Source organism: Hemitrygon akajei, chromosome 13, assembly GCF_048418815.1.
Source record: "Hemitrygon akajei chromosome 13, sHemAka1.3, whole genome shotgun sequence".
NCBI lineage: Eukaryota > Metazoa > Chordata > Chondrichthyes > Myliobatiformes > Dasyatidae > Hemitrygon > Hemitrygon akajei.
The window spans coordinates 36,901,047-36,919,235 of record NC_133136.1 but is presented as its reverse complement, the minus strand read 5'-3'; the positions used below and the strand labels follow the sequence as shown (position 1 = coordinate 36,919,235).

The 18,189-nt window shown below is 39.3% G+C and overlaps 1 protein-coding gene across 2 annotated transcripts in view; it reads right to left on the bottom strand.

The window, feature by feature from the left end:
* The window catches only part of LOC140737766 (integrin alpha-2-like), a 167,874-nt gene that overhangs the window by 9,952 nt on the left and 139,733 nt on the right, over positions 1-18,189 (bottom strand). For both annotated transcript variants that reach the window (XM_073064396.1, XM_073064395.1), the window contains exons 20-27: positions 16,142-16,271; positions 14,932-15,021; positions 14,002-14,078; positions 13,812-13,901; positions 11,161-11,263; positions 5,218-5,328; positions 4,457-4,567; positions 977-1,090 (exon numbers count right to left, since the gene is read on the bottom strand). In XM_073064396.1, coding sequence (XP_072920497.1) covers positions 977-1,090; positions 4,457-4,567; positions 5,218-5,328; positions 11,161-11,263; positions 13,812-13,901; positions 14,002-14,078; positions 14,932-15,021; positions 16,142-16,271 — 826 coding nt within the window. The remainder of the gene's footprint in view (positions 1-976; positions 1,091-4,456; positions 4,568-5,217; positions 5,329-11,160; positions 11,264-13,811; positions 13,902-14,001; positions 14,079-14,931; positions 15,022-16,141; positions 16,272-18,189) is intronic.

The following is an 18,189-nucleotide window of genomic DNA, read 5'->3' as shown; positions in this document are numbered from 1 at the left end:
TGGTCTTCCTGAACTATGCTAATATAAAAAGGGCAGCGTGGACTAAGCCACAGTTACTGCCGATGAGGTGGCAGAGCTGCCCATTTAGTATCAGTGCCATGGGTCATAGGGAAAAAAATACTGTTCTCACTCCTGGTTGCCAGGAATCAGTCCTTCTCCAATTACATATCTCCACAGAATTCAGGGAGTGGAAAATATTTGGTAATTATGAAGAAAAGAACTAATAACCAAATATAAGCATTATTGTTTTCAGTTAAGAATTATAATTTCTTGGAAGAAAACTAGCATTCAAAGTTTGAACAGCACCAGTTTTTAACCTTTTCATTGAAGAATGTACTGAAGATATGCTTTGCACAACTTTTATTTTAAAAATTGTACAGGAAATGCAGCTTAATAAACTAATTTCATAACAGCTTTAAAATCTTACTGGTCAGCTTGCTGAATTAATGGCCTAAAATTGATCTCGCATTGTGTCTTCAGGGAAGTACTTTTATTAACTATTTGTAACATTTTCTGAGATTTTTATTGATCTTCAACAAGAATAGAAATGGGACATCCAGGAAGTTCAACAGAAATGCTACCATATTATGTAAACACTTTCAATTAATGTGTTGGATCAATCATAAAATTGGGTGCCATGGTTGTGTAATGATGAGTGTGACACTATTACAGCTTGGGGCATTTCAGAGTGTAGAGTTCAATTCTGGCGCCTTTCAATAAGGAGTCTGTAAGTCCGCTCTGTGGAATGTGTGGGTTTTCTCCAGGTGCTCTGGTTTCCTCCCATAGTCCAAAGACATACCAGGTAGGTTAATTGGTCATTGTAAATTGTCCCAAGATTAGATTGGCCTTAATCAGGGTTGCCAGGAGTTGCTGGGGCAGCATGGCTCGAAAGGCCAGAAGGGCCTACTTCACGCCATGTTGCTAAATAAAAATAAATAAAATTTAATATAATGATGTTACGATAATCGATACTTACTCTTATAAATGTGCCCTCCCAGATTCTTGTAAAAATATTGATTGAATATTCTCTGTTCTTTCCAAGATTGTTGATTGTGCAAACAAAATTTTCACAATTGGCATTTTCACAGTTCTACAAAAACAAATTATCCTGGTAAGGTTAAGCAACATTTTCAGCTATGATCTTTTCCATTTGATAAAAATAATTATGATCACTTCCCTAGATGTAACAGCACTAATATAGGTCTGCTCACAGCTCTACTTGAATAGGAAGGTAGGGTGTCAGTTGTTTTCATTGATTATGTGTTGTGTTGTACGATGAGGGCCATTGTGGTCTTTCCATTACCATGATGCCTCCTGGCAAATTTTTCCACAAAAGTGGTTTACCATTGCCTTCTTCTGGGCAGTGTCTTCTGTTACGTACCTGTGACACGTGACAGTCACGTGACCTTGTCACGTGACTGGGGTTGAAGCTATACTGGACTTGAGATAATGGTCTTGTGATGGTGGGGTGACGTCATTTTCCCGCCAGTAGAGATCATGTGACAGGTTTTTAAAATTTTTTTTTTTTTTTTTACAGGGTATAAAAGGAAGACCCCACCCTGTGGGGAGGAGCAGTTCGTGGCTGGATTTGCCATGTTGACTTCATGCCACTGCGTGATTTAACGTGATGACGCAGTTTAGTTGAAAAATGAAGTTTTATCTAATCCCTAAAGTTTAAAAGGTCATTGCCAGCAGTTTCTTTAAAATACTGCTAGTGGAGAGTGAAGATAGAAGTTCGGGAGTTAAAGATCGAGGAGAATCGAATTTCGACGGTGGAACAGGTTCGACCTTATTTGATCCTCATTCGGAAGGATTTCGTTGACTGTTCTCGTGTTAATCTCTGCGGGATAGCAGAAGATTGAGGACAGAGTGAAAAAGGGAAGGTCAGTGCCTTTAAGCCGTTACGTTTCATAAAATTTCTTCGTGGGAAGAGTTCGACGCCGGGGATTGAAGGAAAACGACATGGAAGAGAATTTAAATCGCCTTAAAAAGTCTCTCCTTTTAAATGGACTGAGCATTTTGAACTTTTGGCAATATCGCTTTAAACAACTGTTTTTGCAACATCGCTTTAAGAGCTGTTAAGCTGCCGCACAGCAGCTGATTTCCAGTTACGTTAGTGTTTGTTTACTTTTGGGGGGGTTTGTTTTCAGTGTTTAATAAACGTGTTATTTGTTATAAAAACCCTTGCCTAACTCACATATATTTATTGTTGTCTGAATACGTAACACTTCATATGACAGGTGACCCCAACCATTATTAATACTCTTCAGCGATTGTCTACCTGGTGTCAGTGGTCTCATAACCAGGGCTTGTGATATGCGTCCACTGCTCATATGACCATCCACTACCCACTTGCGATGCATCACGTGACCCTGACCAGGGTAGGCAGGGTTTGGGGGGGTGGGGTGGCGCTAAGCAAGTGCTACACCTTGCCCAAGGGTGACCTGCAGGCTAGTGGAGGGAAGGGGCACCTTACACCTCCTTTGGTAGAGATGTATTTCAACTCTAACACCCAGTCAGTTGTTTGCACCAGTGTTTTATTTCTCTCCATTGATCACGTCCAGAAAGCTCAAGGTTGGCACTTTGGCAATGAGGGCTCTCCCATGAAGATCAGGCAACCGATTCTTGGAAGAATTTCCTGCTCAATGGTTCAATTTAAAAATCAGAGCAGAGTATATCACACCAGTATGCATCCGGTGCTCCTGGTGCGGCCTTCTATATATTGGTGAGACCTGACGCAGACTGAGAGACCGTTTCGCTGAACACCTACGCTCTGTCCGCCAGAGAATGCAGGATCTCCCAGTGGCCACACATTTTAATTCCACGTCCCATTCCCATTCTGATATGTCTATCCATGGCCTCCTCTACCGTCAAGATGAAGCCACACTCAGGTTGGAGGAACAACACCTTATATTCCGTCTGGGTAGCTGCCAACCTGATGGCATGAACACTGATTACTGTAACTTACGTTAATGCCCCTCCTCCCCTTCTTACCCCATCCCTTATTTATTTCCCTCCCTTTATTTTCTCTTTCTTCCCCTCACAATCACTCCTTGCCTGTTCTCCATCTCCCTCTGGTGCTCGCCTCCCCCTTTCTTTCTCCCTTGGCCTCCTGTCCCATGATCCTTCTTTCCCTTCTCCAGCTCTGTATCCCTTTTGCCAATCACCTTTCCAGCTCTTAGCTTCACCCCACCCCCTCCGGTCTTCTATCGTTTTGGATTTCCCCCTCCCACTTTCATATCTCTTACTATCTTTCTTTCAGTTAGTCCTGACAAAGGGTCTCGGCCTGAAACGTCGACTGTACTTTTCCCTATAGATGCTGCCTGGCCTGCTGCGTTCCACCAGCATTCTGTGTGTGGTGCTCCATTTACTGGCTACTTTCAAGCTGTTGGTTATCAGCTGACAGGAAAATCTTCTATGGACATATCCCTGACCAAATATATATTCAAATGCTTATTTATCCTACCTCCCACATTTCTGATTAATTGCACACACGTCAGATAAAGAAGAGCTTTGAATACCATCACTGGTAGCCCACGTATCCTTTGGTCCACAATAAATTCTACTAACTGACTGAGTAATTGTTGCATTCAACCCTGATTGCATCAAGTACGCTGAGAAGGCAGTCTTTGCTGCAAGCTCTTGGTTCCTTTCTTGGGAAATTGTGTAACAACTTGAAGTTCCTCTCAGATATTCCCTCCATGCCTTTCTGCTTTACGTGGAGGGAGTTCCCTTATGCACACGTACTGTGTTGTGTCTACTTTAAATGATAGAGTATAACTTGACAAATGCATCTGCTTAATCATGAGGAAAGCATGTTGAATAATCTGAGCAAATGTAGTCTGTTGGTGCTGATCTCTGACTCCATCTCCCAGTGGCCACTTGTTAGTCACATGACCCTACATTTGTGTGGATGCACAGCTACCAATGCACTGATGGCATCATCACTGCATCCTTTCCATGAGCTGCAGTGGTGCAAACTGCCCCTGACCACAGGTGGGAACACCCAATCCCCTACCTACCTGTGAAAACAAAGAAAAATAAATTATTTATTTATGTAATAATAACTTTATTTTAAAATACTAAACTGCCATTACTTCATTAAATACATAAATACATAGTGATATGAAGAAAAACTGGACAAAAGGGTTAACTAAATGTATCTTTCATATGAAGCTTGGTGACCCCATCCAAATAAACAGAAACTGGTGAGATGTGCTGACTCTGGCCAGTCTAAAACTGAGAGGGCAGATAAGTTGCATCAGACCCTTGGCTTGGCATCTCATGGAATAGCCCTGGGGTGTTCAGGCATAGAATTCTGGTATGTGCTGCTATATCCTCCGCGATTAGCTGGCAGTTCTCAACAGAACAATCCTAATTGTTGCTGTATTAGTAGTTTTACATCTTGCCAAATGTCAGCCAAAGACTCATGTTTAATAAAAAGATGCTAACTTACCAAATCTTTCACATTCTCAAGGTGTTCTTCTATAAAATTTGCAGAATAAGGTGACTGTTTGATATTCAGTTTATCCACTTTTTCTTTTAAGTCACAAATGAAGTTGCTTTCCTGCAATTATTCAAAAATATCTATGAAATGAATGATCAATAACATTAATTATCCTTATTTACTCTTTGTTAGTCTTAAATGTGAAAAGTAATCCATAACTAATTAAAAGGTGATAGTTTATTTCTGGGATACTTGCAGACAAAGATCAGATAAAATCAGAAGAGTTGCAAAGTGATTAAAAACTAATGTAACAATATGGTTCATGATATATTGGACCTTATCTGTGTAAAATTTGTTCTGTCAGATCATCAAATGTCACCCAGTTTGTGCTGGTGATAGATGCTCCCATTTCCTCTCCCAAATGAATCTTACTGCATTTAATTTGCCAGGAATCTGTTTGGTATATGTTTAGGTTAATTTTGATTTGGAATGATGAAATAAAACAGAATCTTTGATTCACCTCTTCACTGTACATCCCTCCCAACACAATTCCCACTGAAGTCAAGTATGACTATAGTCGACTACAAGTCTTTTAACCCCCTAAAATACAAGGAATTTCATTACTGAAGTGGGTCATGACAGAATTTTCTTCTCTTTGTTTTGTTCTTATACAAACTTAAGTACAAGCTGCCACAGGAAGGACTTCAACGGTGTTGAAAAACTGATAGCTAATAATTTCCTTATACATGATAATTACGAGCATGACATACCGGAATTGTCTTTACTCCAGTGAGATACAAAAGTTGACTTCTGTCTTTTGTGGATATTGGTATCTTAACAGTAACATAGACTGTCTGAATAGGGAATTGTCCAGTATTGACCTACAAAATACAATTTCTGTGGATTAGTTGTATCCTCAGTGGTAAGAGTCCATCATGAAAAACTTTAAAAATAGACTTGCTTCAGCACTGAATGGTCACATCAATGCCCTCTGCATGTTCAATACTATGATCATATAAAAATATCATATCACTGATTTTCTGTTTCTGTGATTATCAAGTTTTATGGAATTTGCTAGAATTCATCAGATCGTAACAATCCAAATAGTATCTATAGGAACACTTGTGGATAATCAAACATCCTGGTAGTTTAAGTAGCCTAGGCACTTCAACACCATGGTTACAATAGCATTCTAATGCAGAAAATATCACCCACTGGATCTCATCATGGAGCCATAGAGTTGTACGATACAGAAACAGGCCCTTTTCCCCCACCATGTCCATATAGACCTTTTTATCCATCTCAAGCAGTCAGTGGGATGAGGTGTAGTGTAACATGGATGCAAAAATCAAAAAGGGTGATGAATACTGGACTGAAGGTGTTATGTTTGAATGCATGTAGTGTTTAGGAATAAGGTAGATCATTTTGTAGCACAGTTAGAGATTGGCAGGTAGGATGTTGTGGGTAGCTCTGTTGGTAAAAAAGTGAAATCAAGTCCTTAGAAAGAGGTGATGTATCCTTCTGGCTAGAGTTATGAAACTGCAAAGGGTAAAAAGACTGATGGGAGTTGTAGGAGCCATGCATCTGTTCTCTATCTGCATTGTATCCCGTGTTGCGCGTTTCTTACAATAACTGCTCACACGTATGGGTGTGATGAAAGCGAAGGGACTAAGTGATATCTTCCATGTTTTCTTCATAGCAGTTTATCTTTTGTTGACTACTCAATAATGCTCAATTATGCTTAGCTTTCACTTGGATAATCTTAAGTTTCAGCTCTTCAAGATTGTACATTGATAATTGCTAATAAATGATCAAATACATATCCTTGACTTTTAGAGTGATCATTACTGGAGTGAGGGTGTGTCATGCAAGTATAATAGACCTATAGGGTCGCTGGCAGCGGTAATGTTTTTGGATCTGGTTCGCTACAGGAGTTATATACAGGTCTCCGAACAGTAGCCAGGATGTGGGTTACAAATTACAACAGGAGGTAGAAAAGGGGCAATATTACAACAGTCATAAGGGATTTCAATATGCAGTAGATTGGGAAAAATCAGGTTGGTGCTGGATCCCAAGAGAGGGATTTTGTAGAATGCCTACAAGATGGCTTTATTGAGCAGCTTGTGGTTGAGACCACTAGGGGAAAGGCAACTCTGGTTTGCAATCTGTGTAATGAACCAATTTTGATTAGGGAGCTTAATATAAAGGAACTCTTAGGAGGCAGTGGTCATGATGTATCCAGGTGATCATTGAATATTACTTTTTATTGTTAAAGTGCACTTATGTATTCACCCTGGTAAGATAGCTGCCTGTGTCGCTAAGAGAAAATGGTGACATCATTATGCACGTGCAGAGAAGAAAGAGGAGTTACAATGTTCAGAGCAAACATACAGTGCTGGGAGCTGCTTTTGCCAGGCATGGTGAGGAAAGGTGAATAATATCTATGTAAATTTGTTTATACTTGTTTGTAAATCTAGAATATTGGAAATGTGACATGTTTTACATCTGGATGCTTTATATTTTTGCGAGTAAGCTATTGGCACTGGATAGCATGTTTATGCAAAGTTCCTCATCAGCCTAGAAGGTTAGTCTTTCTAGTGATTTAACTACAAGATAATATATTGTAAAAGTTGTAATGGTTTATTTTTGTTATTCTTTATTGTTTCGTGACCAAATGTGAATGTAATAGAGTAATGTGTATGTGTTAATTTCTGTTCACATAGCGTGAACAAGAAGAACACATTTCGGGGTCTAGCCTTTGGAAGTTAAGCATGCATGTGCCGAAGTGATATTAGTTAAGATGAGATGTATTTATTCATATTTTTGATGTTGTGTATAAGGTACAGGATTGGTGGGATTCTAATGTTGTTTGTATTGTTTATTTAGAATTGCCACTCCCATACTGGATTTGTATACTTTGCTTTACTGATTTTCATATTGCATACACAACTAGTTGATACACATGTGTGTGGACCAAAATTAAGCTGAGATTGTAACAGCAGGAACTATGTTTTTAAAAAAATTAATTTTGTTGTTTATTTTGATACCCTCTTTCTGCATTAAAATCATCTAAAACTGATAAAGGAATTAAAGACCCGAAAAATTATTTGTTGTCCTGAGTGTGAATTTTTCCAAGGCTATCAAAAATAACATGATAGAATTCACCTTGCAGTTTGAGAGAGAAGTGAGATGTATCAGTATTACAGTGAAGGTAATTACAGAGGTATGAGTGAGGAGCTGGCTAAAGTTGATTGGAATAGGACACTAGCAGCGGCGATGGCAGAACAGCAATGGTTGGAATTTCTGTGGTAATTTGGATGATACATCCTAAAGCTGGAGGAGTATTCTAAAAGGGAGGATGAGGCAACCATGGCTGACAAGGGAAGTCAAAGACAGCATAAAAGCAAGAGAGAGCTATAATATAGCAAAAATTAGTGGGAAGTTAGAGGATTAGGAAGTTTTTAAAACCCAATATGAGGCAACTAAAAAATCACAATAAGGAGAAAAAAAGATGAAAAATGAAGATAAACTAGCCAATAATATAAAGGAAGATTTCAGATAATCTAAAGAGTAAAAGAGAGGCGAGAATGGATATTGGACTGCTAGAAAATGATGCTGAAGTATTAGTAATGGGGACAAAGAAATGGCAGATTAACATAATAAGTATGTATCGTGCATTAGTCTTCACTGTGACACTAGCGGTACGCCAGAAATTCGAGTGTCAGAGGGCAGAAGTGAGTGTAGTTGCTGTTATTAAGGAAAAGGTGCTTGAGAAGCTGAAAGGTGTGAAGGTAGATAAGTCACCTGGACCAGATGGATCACAGCCCAGCTTTCTGATAGAGGTAGCTGAAGAGATTGTGCAGGTATTAATAAACTTTCAAAAATCAGTAGATCCTGGAATGGTTCTGGAAGAGAGGAAAATTGCAAATGTCACTCTACTCTCAAAGAAAGGAGGGAGGGAGAAGGAAGTAAATTATTGGCCAGTTAGCCTGACTTCAGTGGTTGGGAAGATGTTGCAGTCTATTATTAAGAATGAAGTTTGGGGTAATTTGAGACACATGATAAAAATTGACTAAAGTCACATGGTCTCCTTCAGTGGAAACCTTGCCTGACAAATCTGTCGGGATTCTTTGAGGAAGTAACAAGTAGGATAGACAAAGGAGAATCTGTGGCCATTGTTTATTTTTAATAGTGGAATTTTCAGAAGGCCTTTGACACAAGTGCTGCACATAAGGCTGCTAAACAAGACAAGAGCCCATGGTATTACCGTAAAAATACTAATGTGAATAGAGGGTTGATTGACTGGCAGGAGGCAGAGAATGGAAATAAAGGGGGCCTGTTCTGCTTAGCTTCAGGTGACTAGTGGTGCTCTGCAGAGGTCGGTGTAAGGACTGCTTCTTTTCACGTTATATGTCAATGATTTGGATGATAGAATTGATGGATTTGTTGCCAAGTTCACGGATGATATGAAGATAGGTGCAGAGGCAGATCGTGTTGAAGAAGCAGGGAGCCTACAGAAGGACTTCGACAGATTAGAAAAATGGGCAAAGAATTGGCTGATGGAATGCAGTGTATGGGCGTATGGTCATGCACTTTGGTAGAAGGAACAAAGGCAGGATTCTCTAAGGGTTAACTTGCAGGTTGAGTCAGTGGTAAGGAAGGCATTAGCACTCATTTGGAGACTGCTGGAATACAAATGCTAAGCTTTATAAGGCATTAGTTGGACTGCATTTGGAGTATAGTGAGCAGTTTTGCATCTCTTATCTAATTAAAGATGTGCTGGCATTGAGTGGGTCCAGAGGAAGTTCACAAGAATGATTCCAGGAATGAGAGGATTAGTGTGGGCATTTGATGGCTCTGGGCCTTCTATAGTTGTACCATGGAGAGCATTCTGACAGGCTGCATCACTGTCTGGTATCGGGAGGGGGGCTACTGCATGGGACCAAAAGAAGCTGCAGAGGGTTGTAAACTCCAGTCAACTCCATCTTGGGTACTGGCCTACAAAGTACCCAGTACATCTTCAAGCAGTGGTGTCTCAGAAAGGCAGCATCCATTATTAAGGACCTCCAGCACCCAGGGCATGCCCTTTTCTCACTGTTAGCATCAGGTAGGAGGTACAGAAGCCTGAAAGCACACACTCAGCGATTCAGGAACAGCTTCTTCCCCTCTGCCATCCAATTCCTAAATGGACATTGAATCTTTGGACACTACCTTACTTTAAAAAAAAATTAGTATTTCTGTTTTTTTTTGCATGATTTTAATCTATTCAATATACGTATACTGTATAAAGTATACTGAATAAGGTTTATTTTATTATTATATTTGTTTCTTCTATGTTATGTATACATTGAACTGGGGCTGCTAAGTTAACAAATTTCACGTCACATGCCGGTGATAATAAACCTGATTCTGAACTCACTGGAGTTTAGAAGAATGCGGGGAGATCTCATTGAAACCTATTGAATATTGAAAAATCCTAGGAAGAGTGGATGTGGAGAAGATGTTTCCTATAGTAGGTGAGTCTAGGAGTAGAGGAATTTCTTTAGCCAGAGGGTAATGATGTGATATTAAGCTAGGGCAATACAACATGGAGCGCTAACTGTTGCCCATGCAGCGGGCTCCCCCCTCCATGCAGCTGATGAGTTTTAATGAATGGGAGAGACCATTGCAGTTTGGCACCAGCAGCAACACAGGAATTTCTGGTCTGTGTTGAATTCAACATTAGAGTCTCCAGCTCTGGATTTTTCCCTTGGGGTTTACCTCCGAAGCCTTCGCCATGCATGGGTATAGAGGCAATAAAGTTTAGGTTTGAGATCATAGTTTTCCTTCTCCAGAGGGTAGTGAATCTGTGGAATTCATTGCCACAGATGGCTGTGGAGGCCAAGTCATTGGGTATCCTCAAAATGGCGGTTGATAAGCTCTTGATTAGTTAGGGCATCAAACAATATGGGGAGAAGGCAAGAAAAATGGGGCTGAGAAGGGTAATAAATCAGCCATGATGGAATAGTGGAACAAACACGATGGGTCAGAAGGCCTAATTCTGCTTCTATGTCTTATGGTCTTACATTTTTTGACCATCTCTGATAGCAGATGCTTCTGTTATCCAGACCTTAATCTTCTTAACTTTCTGCTTCTGTTTCAGCTTCTTAGTGTCTTTGTAAGGGTATATAGTTCAGTATTGTTGGTCACCTTTCACTATGGATAGGCACTTGCTTGTTTCCTTCATGAAGGACCTTAGTATATTAAAAGGTTTAGCTTCTCCCTGTAATGAATGGGTTCCTTTTGTGCAGATATTGATACGCTGATTTTGTCTATAAGTCAGCAAATACACCTGATACAGTAACCATATCTCCACAGTATTGTAATGAATGGCATCAAAAGTGTACAAGACTGAAAAGAAAGAACGTTTACTAGAAGTGGAGAAACCGAGGAAACAAGCTTTGCCATTTGTTATAAATGTAGGTACATATGTTGGGCTTTTGAATTTAATAATGTTATGGAGCTCATTCATATGTCAAGATGTCCATAAATTGAACATTTGTGCTCCATGGATGGCCTGTATATAAATAGAAGTATTTGAAAAGTCACTTTAGTGAGTAACTGTTAAACTGCTAGGTTTATTCTACCCCAAATGAAAAGAAGGGAACTCATTGAAGTATGAAATGAAAAAAACAATCAACATGCAATAGGCCAAAAGGTCCAACAAAACTTACTTTGAGGATAATAGCATATTCTGGACCAATATCCTTGAAGTCTTTGATTACTTGTGGAACCTGTTTATCAGGATTGATTTCATAGAAATGCATGTTGCTGGCTCTGTAAAATCAAAAACATTAAAGGTCATAGATAAAGAATGGGACCTACAGTCATGTAACAAAGTAAAAGTAGATTCATGACTGTACATTCTGATATAGCTGATGGACAGAGATTGCAAGGGAGCATGCCCTTCTGCCCATCAAATCCATGCTGAGCATGTTGGACAAATCCTATATTAATCCCATTATTTTGTTTATCACAAGTTCACATCAATTCCCCCCCAAATTCTACCACTAGAGGAAATTTACAGTGCCCAGTTGATGTAGGAGCGGATACACTTTTGGGGTGTGGCAGAAAACGGGAATGTCCGGAGGAAAGCCATGCACAGACTCAAACGGGAATGTGTAAAACGCTACAGAGACAGCACTAACGCACAAGGTCAAAGCCAGATCTCTGGAACTGTGAGGCAGCTCTACCAGCTACACAACTGTGCTATCCATGTTCACTGATCATTTTCTGAACAGTTATTTTAAAGAGATAGAGGAACATACTAAATAGGAGCAGGAGTAGCTCTTCAAGATTGTTTTGCATTTTAAAACAAACATGACCAATCCTGTTTTCACACCATACTCAAAAGCAAACTGCTGAAAGAACTCAGCAAGTCAAACAGCATCTGTGGGTGGAAAGTAACTGAAACATTGAAATCCTCACCACATTACAGACCATTCAGCCTATAATGTTGTATTGACCCCAAACCTACTCTAGAAACTGCCTAGAATTACCCTATTGCATAGCCCTCTATTTTTCGAAGGTCCATGTACCTATCTAAGTGTCTCTTAAAAGACCCCATTGCACCCGCCTTTACCACTTCGCTAGCAGTGCATTCCACACACCTACCACTCTGTGAAAAACTTACCCCTGACATCCCCTCTGTATCTATTTCCAAGCACCTTAAAACCATGCCCTCTTGTGTTAGCCATTTCAGCCCTGGGAACAAACCTTTGGCTATCCACACGATCAATGCCTCTCTTCATCTTATACACCTCTATCGGCTCAGCTCTCATCCTCCGTCGCTCCAAGGAGAAAAGGTCAAGTTCACTCAACCAAATTGCTGATAATTTGGGTCAACACTCAGGACTAGAAGGGCACACGGCTGTAGGAGCGAGTCTTAGGAAGAACATAGTCGAAGAGCAGAATTGCATTAGCAAGCAGAGGGAGAGCAGCGTCTCAAAGAGCTGCTGTCAAAGTGAGAAGGAATAGTGCTTGAAAGATTTATTTATTTATTTAGAGATACAATGTGGAAAAGGCCTCTCTGGCCCAACAAGCTGCACTACTCAGTAACCCACCTATTTAACCCTAAGTTGGCGTGCTTTGATAAAATACTCTCTGCTACTAACTAGTGTGTCTTAGTAAGATTGTTGTGCTGCTGCAGAGTCTTGAACTGAACCTTCAACATTTGCTTCAACCCCACAGATAGTATTAGACCTACTGAGTTCCTCCAGATGTTTGTTTATTGGGACAGATTTTCCACCTGGTTTCCTGTGCTTCTATTAGAGTTTCCATGAACCATCAACAAACTGACAAGTTTCACACCAGTGAGAACTTAGGTCAGTGGCAGCATCATCCTCTCTGCTGTTGTGTGTTAGCTTCCTTTGTTTGGGACTGCAGAATACTCAGGACCATTGAAATGAATGGGCACCAAAACACCTGCCTGCAGAACTTTTCAGTTGATTTAATACAGTTAAGTTAAAATATATTTAATTGCTTTTAGCTGCAAGAATGTTTGTGTTAATGCTTGCTTGTTGTTATTTAGACTGGTATCTCAGCCTCAATATATTACAGAAAACATTCTTGAGGGCAATATCCTCCACCTGTTGTTACTTAAGCAACGGCTTTTCTTCCATTATAAAGCCAAAACACAGGATGTTTTCTGATAATCATGAGTGTTTAATTCTCCTCACGATTTGCCAGGTAATAATTCAGTCAGGATGTATCTTGGCCAATGTGGCGTGACTTGAACAATAGTCAGGCTTCAGCAGTTCAAAGTCAAGTGTGTTCATTTAGATGTTGGTTTTGCTAATGATTTTCACTTTTCCCTATATGAACACCACACAAAAAAAGAACTCTGGTTTTATGCCATTTAGTTGGAAAGAATTTATAGCTCATCTTAGATCAGATGTCAAACCAATGACTTAACTGAACTGAGGGTGTAGAAGGGCTGAGCAAGATAGTGGAGCAATAAAACTATTTCCTTTTCATTACATGTAGCTCATTGTTCGTCATTGTTCTGGAAAAGGTTGGATGCAGATGCACCGAACTAACAGAGTAGAACGTTAGATGAGAATAGTGCGCCTGAGATCTGAAACTGGTGTATCTCATTGTTAACAAAACCTGAATGAAAATATTAGAACTGGAAGTAGCAGGAAAGATGAATCATATTTAAAAATTGACAACAGAATCAAGAATGGAGATGAGGTAGGATGTAGGCTGGGTTAACAGTGGAAAAAATGTCTAACCCGATAGTCTTAATTTGGATTGTCACAAACATGAATAATTAAAGTAAAAAAAATGTGATTAATATTTCTTAGCAGCTCTTCAAGAGCCATACCTTGAGAAGAGAACTTCAGCATCGTACTGCACCTTAAAATCAACTCTCTTTGTATTGTCAGAAACAGTTTCTGGTTTTTCAATACTCTCACTATAAAGTAAAGCAGTCATGTTAATAAAATGCAAAAATAGAAGCCATAATGCTTTTAAAAGTATCATGAACTTTTTATATTTTTATTCACTGTATATACCTTACAGCATGGAAGACAATGTATGTATCCCTCTTTGGTTCATTAAAATTGAAGTCAAAATTGATAACAAAAGATACCTGTCAACAGAAGGAAAGTGAGACAATACATTTAATTTTAATGTTTCTCTAACATGTTTAATCACAGAAAAATGCAATGTTGAAACAAATTTTGACTTCAGAATAGCACAAAGTGAAGACTAAAGATTGGGACAGTTTTAGACCAGAACATTTTATGGATTGAGAAAGGCTAGCATATTGATACTGCAATCTAAATACTAAAATAGTTTCAAAATAGTTTTCAGTTCCTCACCCCCCCCCCCCCAGGGATTCTCCCTCCAGGAACATTTGCTGTTGTGGAGCTGGTTAACAAATTTCATGACACATGCTGGTGATAGTAAACCTAAGTCTGATACTGGTTTGTTATACTTTATGTCCTGTTGTATATATTCTGATGCTTATGTATCTCTTTAAATTAAAAACTTCTACTTAAGGTTTTTGCAAAGAATACCACATTCATTATTAGATTTAAGTTCTATTCTGGGCATGCCTGTTTTTCATTCTGCATCTTGGTTTACTTGATCAAAGCTAAACTCATTTGGGTTCATAGGACAATAAGATGTGAGTAGCCAGTGTCAGAGCAGGTAAACCAATTCTCTCATGACCAAGCCAACCAAAATCTTAGTTCATTCCTTTCTTTGTTATTCCTTACTCTTCGCAGTCTTTCTGATAACCTTCTGCTTGGGTGTGCCTTTTTATCTTGACACTTGCATATTAAGAAATTGTAGATTTTATCAATATAGATTTTCCACCTGTTTTTTTAAAAAACAGTCTATAATGAGATCTGTGCAGATTTAGCAATAATGGTCTATGCAATGATCATACATTATATCAGTGGTATTAAATAATTATCTCAAGTAAATAAGAAAAACACCTTATCTCCTCCTCGCAGAAATGGGTGCCCAATGTCACAAGATATTGACTGAGGGTCCACAATCAAACATGAAACTGCAGAAGTATCGACCTGTTAAAACAGTAAGTTAAATACAGTGCATAAAATTTAAATATATGCATTTCTCTCTCAGTTGACAAATTAGTTATCTAATACTGCATTATGTTTGCTTTGAATAGCTATAAGCTCTACTTCTGTTTAGATTGTTATTTTGCATTAAAAGTACTGCAATTCAGACAAAAGAGCAAAGTTGCAGAAAAACAAAATATTTTCAGCCGTTTATTTATTTATTGCTTGGGATAGGTCTCTGTCACATTTTATACATCCTGATCTGCGTGCTCATCAGACAAATTACAAATTCTCCAGGCATCCAAATAGAGCTGGGGAGCAGAATGTTTGATCAGATAGTTCCACTTAAAGGGGTCCAGCTTAGTTTATGGTCTTGGCAGAGAAGTTGACAAATTTTCATAAATTCCACAATTGCTCCTTGAGCCAAGTGTAAAACACTGTTGTTACTGAAGCTGGAGAAAACATTGCAGCAGGGACACTAAAGAAAGGTAGCAAGGTTGGAGGCTGAGTGGACACCTATGCAAGTGCAGATGTCAGCATAGTTGGAGGGGTAGGTGTGCATTTCCTCACTGAAGATGGTTTTTATAACTGTCACATGATACTAATGTTAGCTATTAGAGACATGCCAACCTCTCTAGTTCTCCATTCTAGCTTCCTCCCAGGTGATTCATCAAGCTTATCAGGCTGAATTATAGAGAGGCTGAGAGGGTGTGACTTCTTTCATTGGGGTACAGGCGAATGAAAGGCATTCTTAAAGAAGTGTACAGAATCAGGAGGGTATAGACAGGGTGAATGAACACAGCCTTCTTCCCAGAACTAGACGGCATAAGGTAAAGGTGAGAGGGAAGAGATTTATTAGAAACTGGAGGGGCAACTTTGTCACCAAGAGGGTGATCAGTATTAGGTTGAGGCAGTTAAAAAGGTACTTGAACAGGTACATGGACAGGAAAAGTTTATGAGCCAAACGATAGCAAATGGGACTAATTTAAATGGAATTCCTGGTTAGCATGAAGCAGTTCAGCTGAAGGGCCTATTTCCATTCTGTATGACTCCAAAGACAAACATCTACCCTGGTATTTTTATTACAGATATATTGTACACACATAACAAATGCTCTACTCACTGATGAAAAAAAGATGTTTTTAGAAAACTGTATCTTGACTTTAGCATTAAATGCATTTTCCTTTTTGTTCTCTGTTTCTACATTAATCGTTATCCGTTTGTTCTTGCTGCTAACGATATATGGCACCATTCTGTTGGTAAAGATAATTTATTAATCTTAGTGTGCATTCAGCAACGCCTTGTGCAAAATGTAAATTATATTCAAAAATATGCATAAAGTTCAAATACAATTGTTATTCAGAGAAATAATAATTGATTTAACTTATTGTATCCCAGAGTTAATCAATAAATACATCTTAATAAAGTCACATATTCACAGTGATGTATGTAAAGAAAATACTGTTTCACTACCTTGTTGGTATCCTACTTATTGGCCTTGACCCTGTCCCTGAGACTAGTTTGCAAAAGGACTGAAGAAAATTAATGAACCAAAGTATTTACACCATCCCAGCAGTATGGTAATCTTTTTGGAGTTAGCCCATTGAATAATGGAATCAGCATCAGGATTAGGTTTAATATCACTGCCATATGTCATGAAATGTTGTTTTGTGACAGCGGTGTTTTACAATATGTAATATAAAATCTATAAAATAAAATAAGAAACATATATAAAATTAAATTAGTGCAAAGAGATTAAAATAAGAAAGTAGTGTACATGAGTTCATTGTCCATTCAGAAATCTGATGACGGTGGAGAAGAAGCTGTTCCTAAAACATTGAGCATGTGTCTTCAGGCTCCTGTACCTCCTCCTTGGTGGTAGCAATGTGAAGAGGGCTTGTCCTGGGTGATGGGGTTTCTCAGTGATGGATACTGCCTTTTGAGGCATTGCCTTCGGAAGATGTCCTCAACGCTGGGGAGGCCAGTGTGAAATGATAGAGTTCAATGAACGTAACTTTCTGCAGCTTTTTCCAATCCTGTGCAGTGGTCCCTCCATACTAGATGGTGATGCAAATCGTTAAAATGCTCTCAACAGTACATCTGTAGATATTTGCTGGAGTCTTTGGTGACATGCTAAATCTCCTCAAAGTTCTAATTTTATATAGCCGTCGTCTTTGTAATTGCATCAATTTATTGGGCCAGGATAGATCTTCAGAGCTGCTGACACCTATGAACTTGAAGCTGCTCACCCTTTCCACTGCTGATCCCACGATGTGGACTTGTGTGTGGACCCTCAATTTCCCCCTTCTCTAGTCCACAATCAATTCCTTGAACTTACTGATGTAAAGTTACATTTCACAATTTACCACTGTGGAATTTAAACTTGTAGTCTCTGTATTATGACACCAATAAGAAATCAACTATATCTTATTAGTTTCTAAGCAATTAGATTTTACATTTATTGCATTCATTTTTAGAACATTGAAGAGTACAGCACAGGAACAGGCTCTCTGGCTCAAAATGTGCCAAACTAATAATGCAAAATTAAACTAACCTCTGTCTACACATATCCCATATCCCCCCCATACTCTGCACATTAGTAAGCCTAAAGTGGACTTTAGGAGATCTAGGCCTCATATGGAGCCAGTGATCATTAATGGAGAATGTGTGGAGCAGGTTAAGACCTACAAGTATCTGGGAGTACAGTTAGACGAGAAGCTAGACTGGACTGCCAACACAGATGCCTTGTGCAGGAAGGCACAGAGTCGACTGTACTTCCTTAGAAGGTTGGCGTCATTCAATGTCTGTAGTGAGATGCTGAAGATGTTCTATAGGTCAGTTGTGAAGAGCGCCCTCTTCTTTGTGGTGGCATGTTGGGGAGGAAGCATTAAGAAGAGGGACGCCTCACGTCTTAATAAGCTGGTAAGGAAGGCGGGCTCTGTCGTGGGCAAAGTACTGGAGAGTTTAACATCGGTAGCTGAGCGAAGGGCGCTGAGTAGGCTACGGTCAATTATGGATAACTCTGAACATCCTCTACATAGCACCATCCAGAGACAGAGAAGCAGTTTCAGCGACAGGTTACTATCGATGCAATGCTCCTCAGACAGGATGAAGAGGTCAATACTCCCCAATGCCATTAGGCTTTACAATTCTACCGCCAGGACTTAAGAA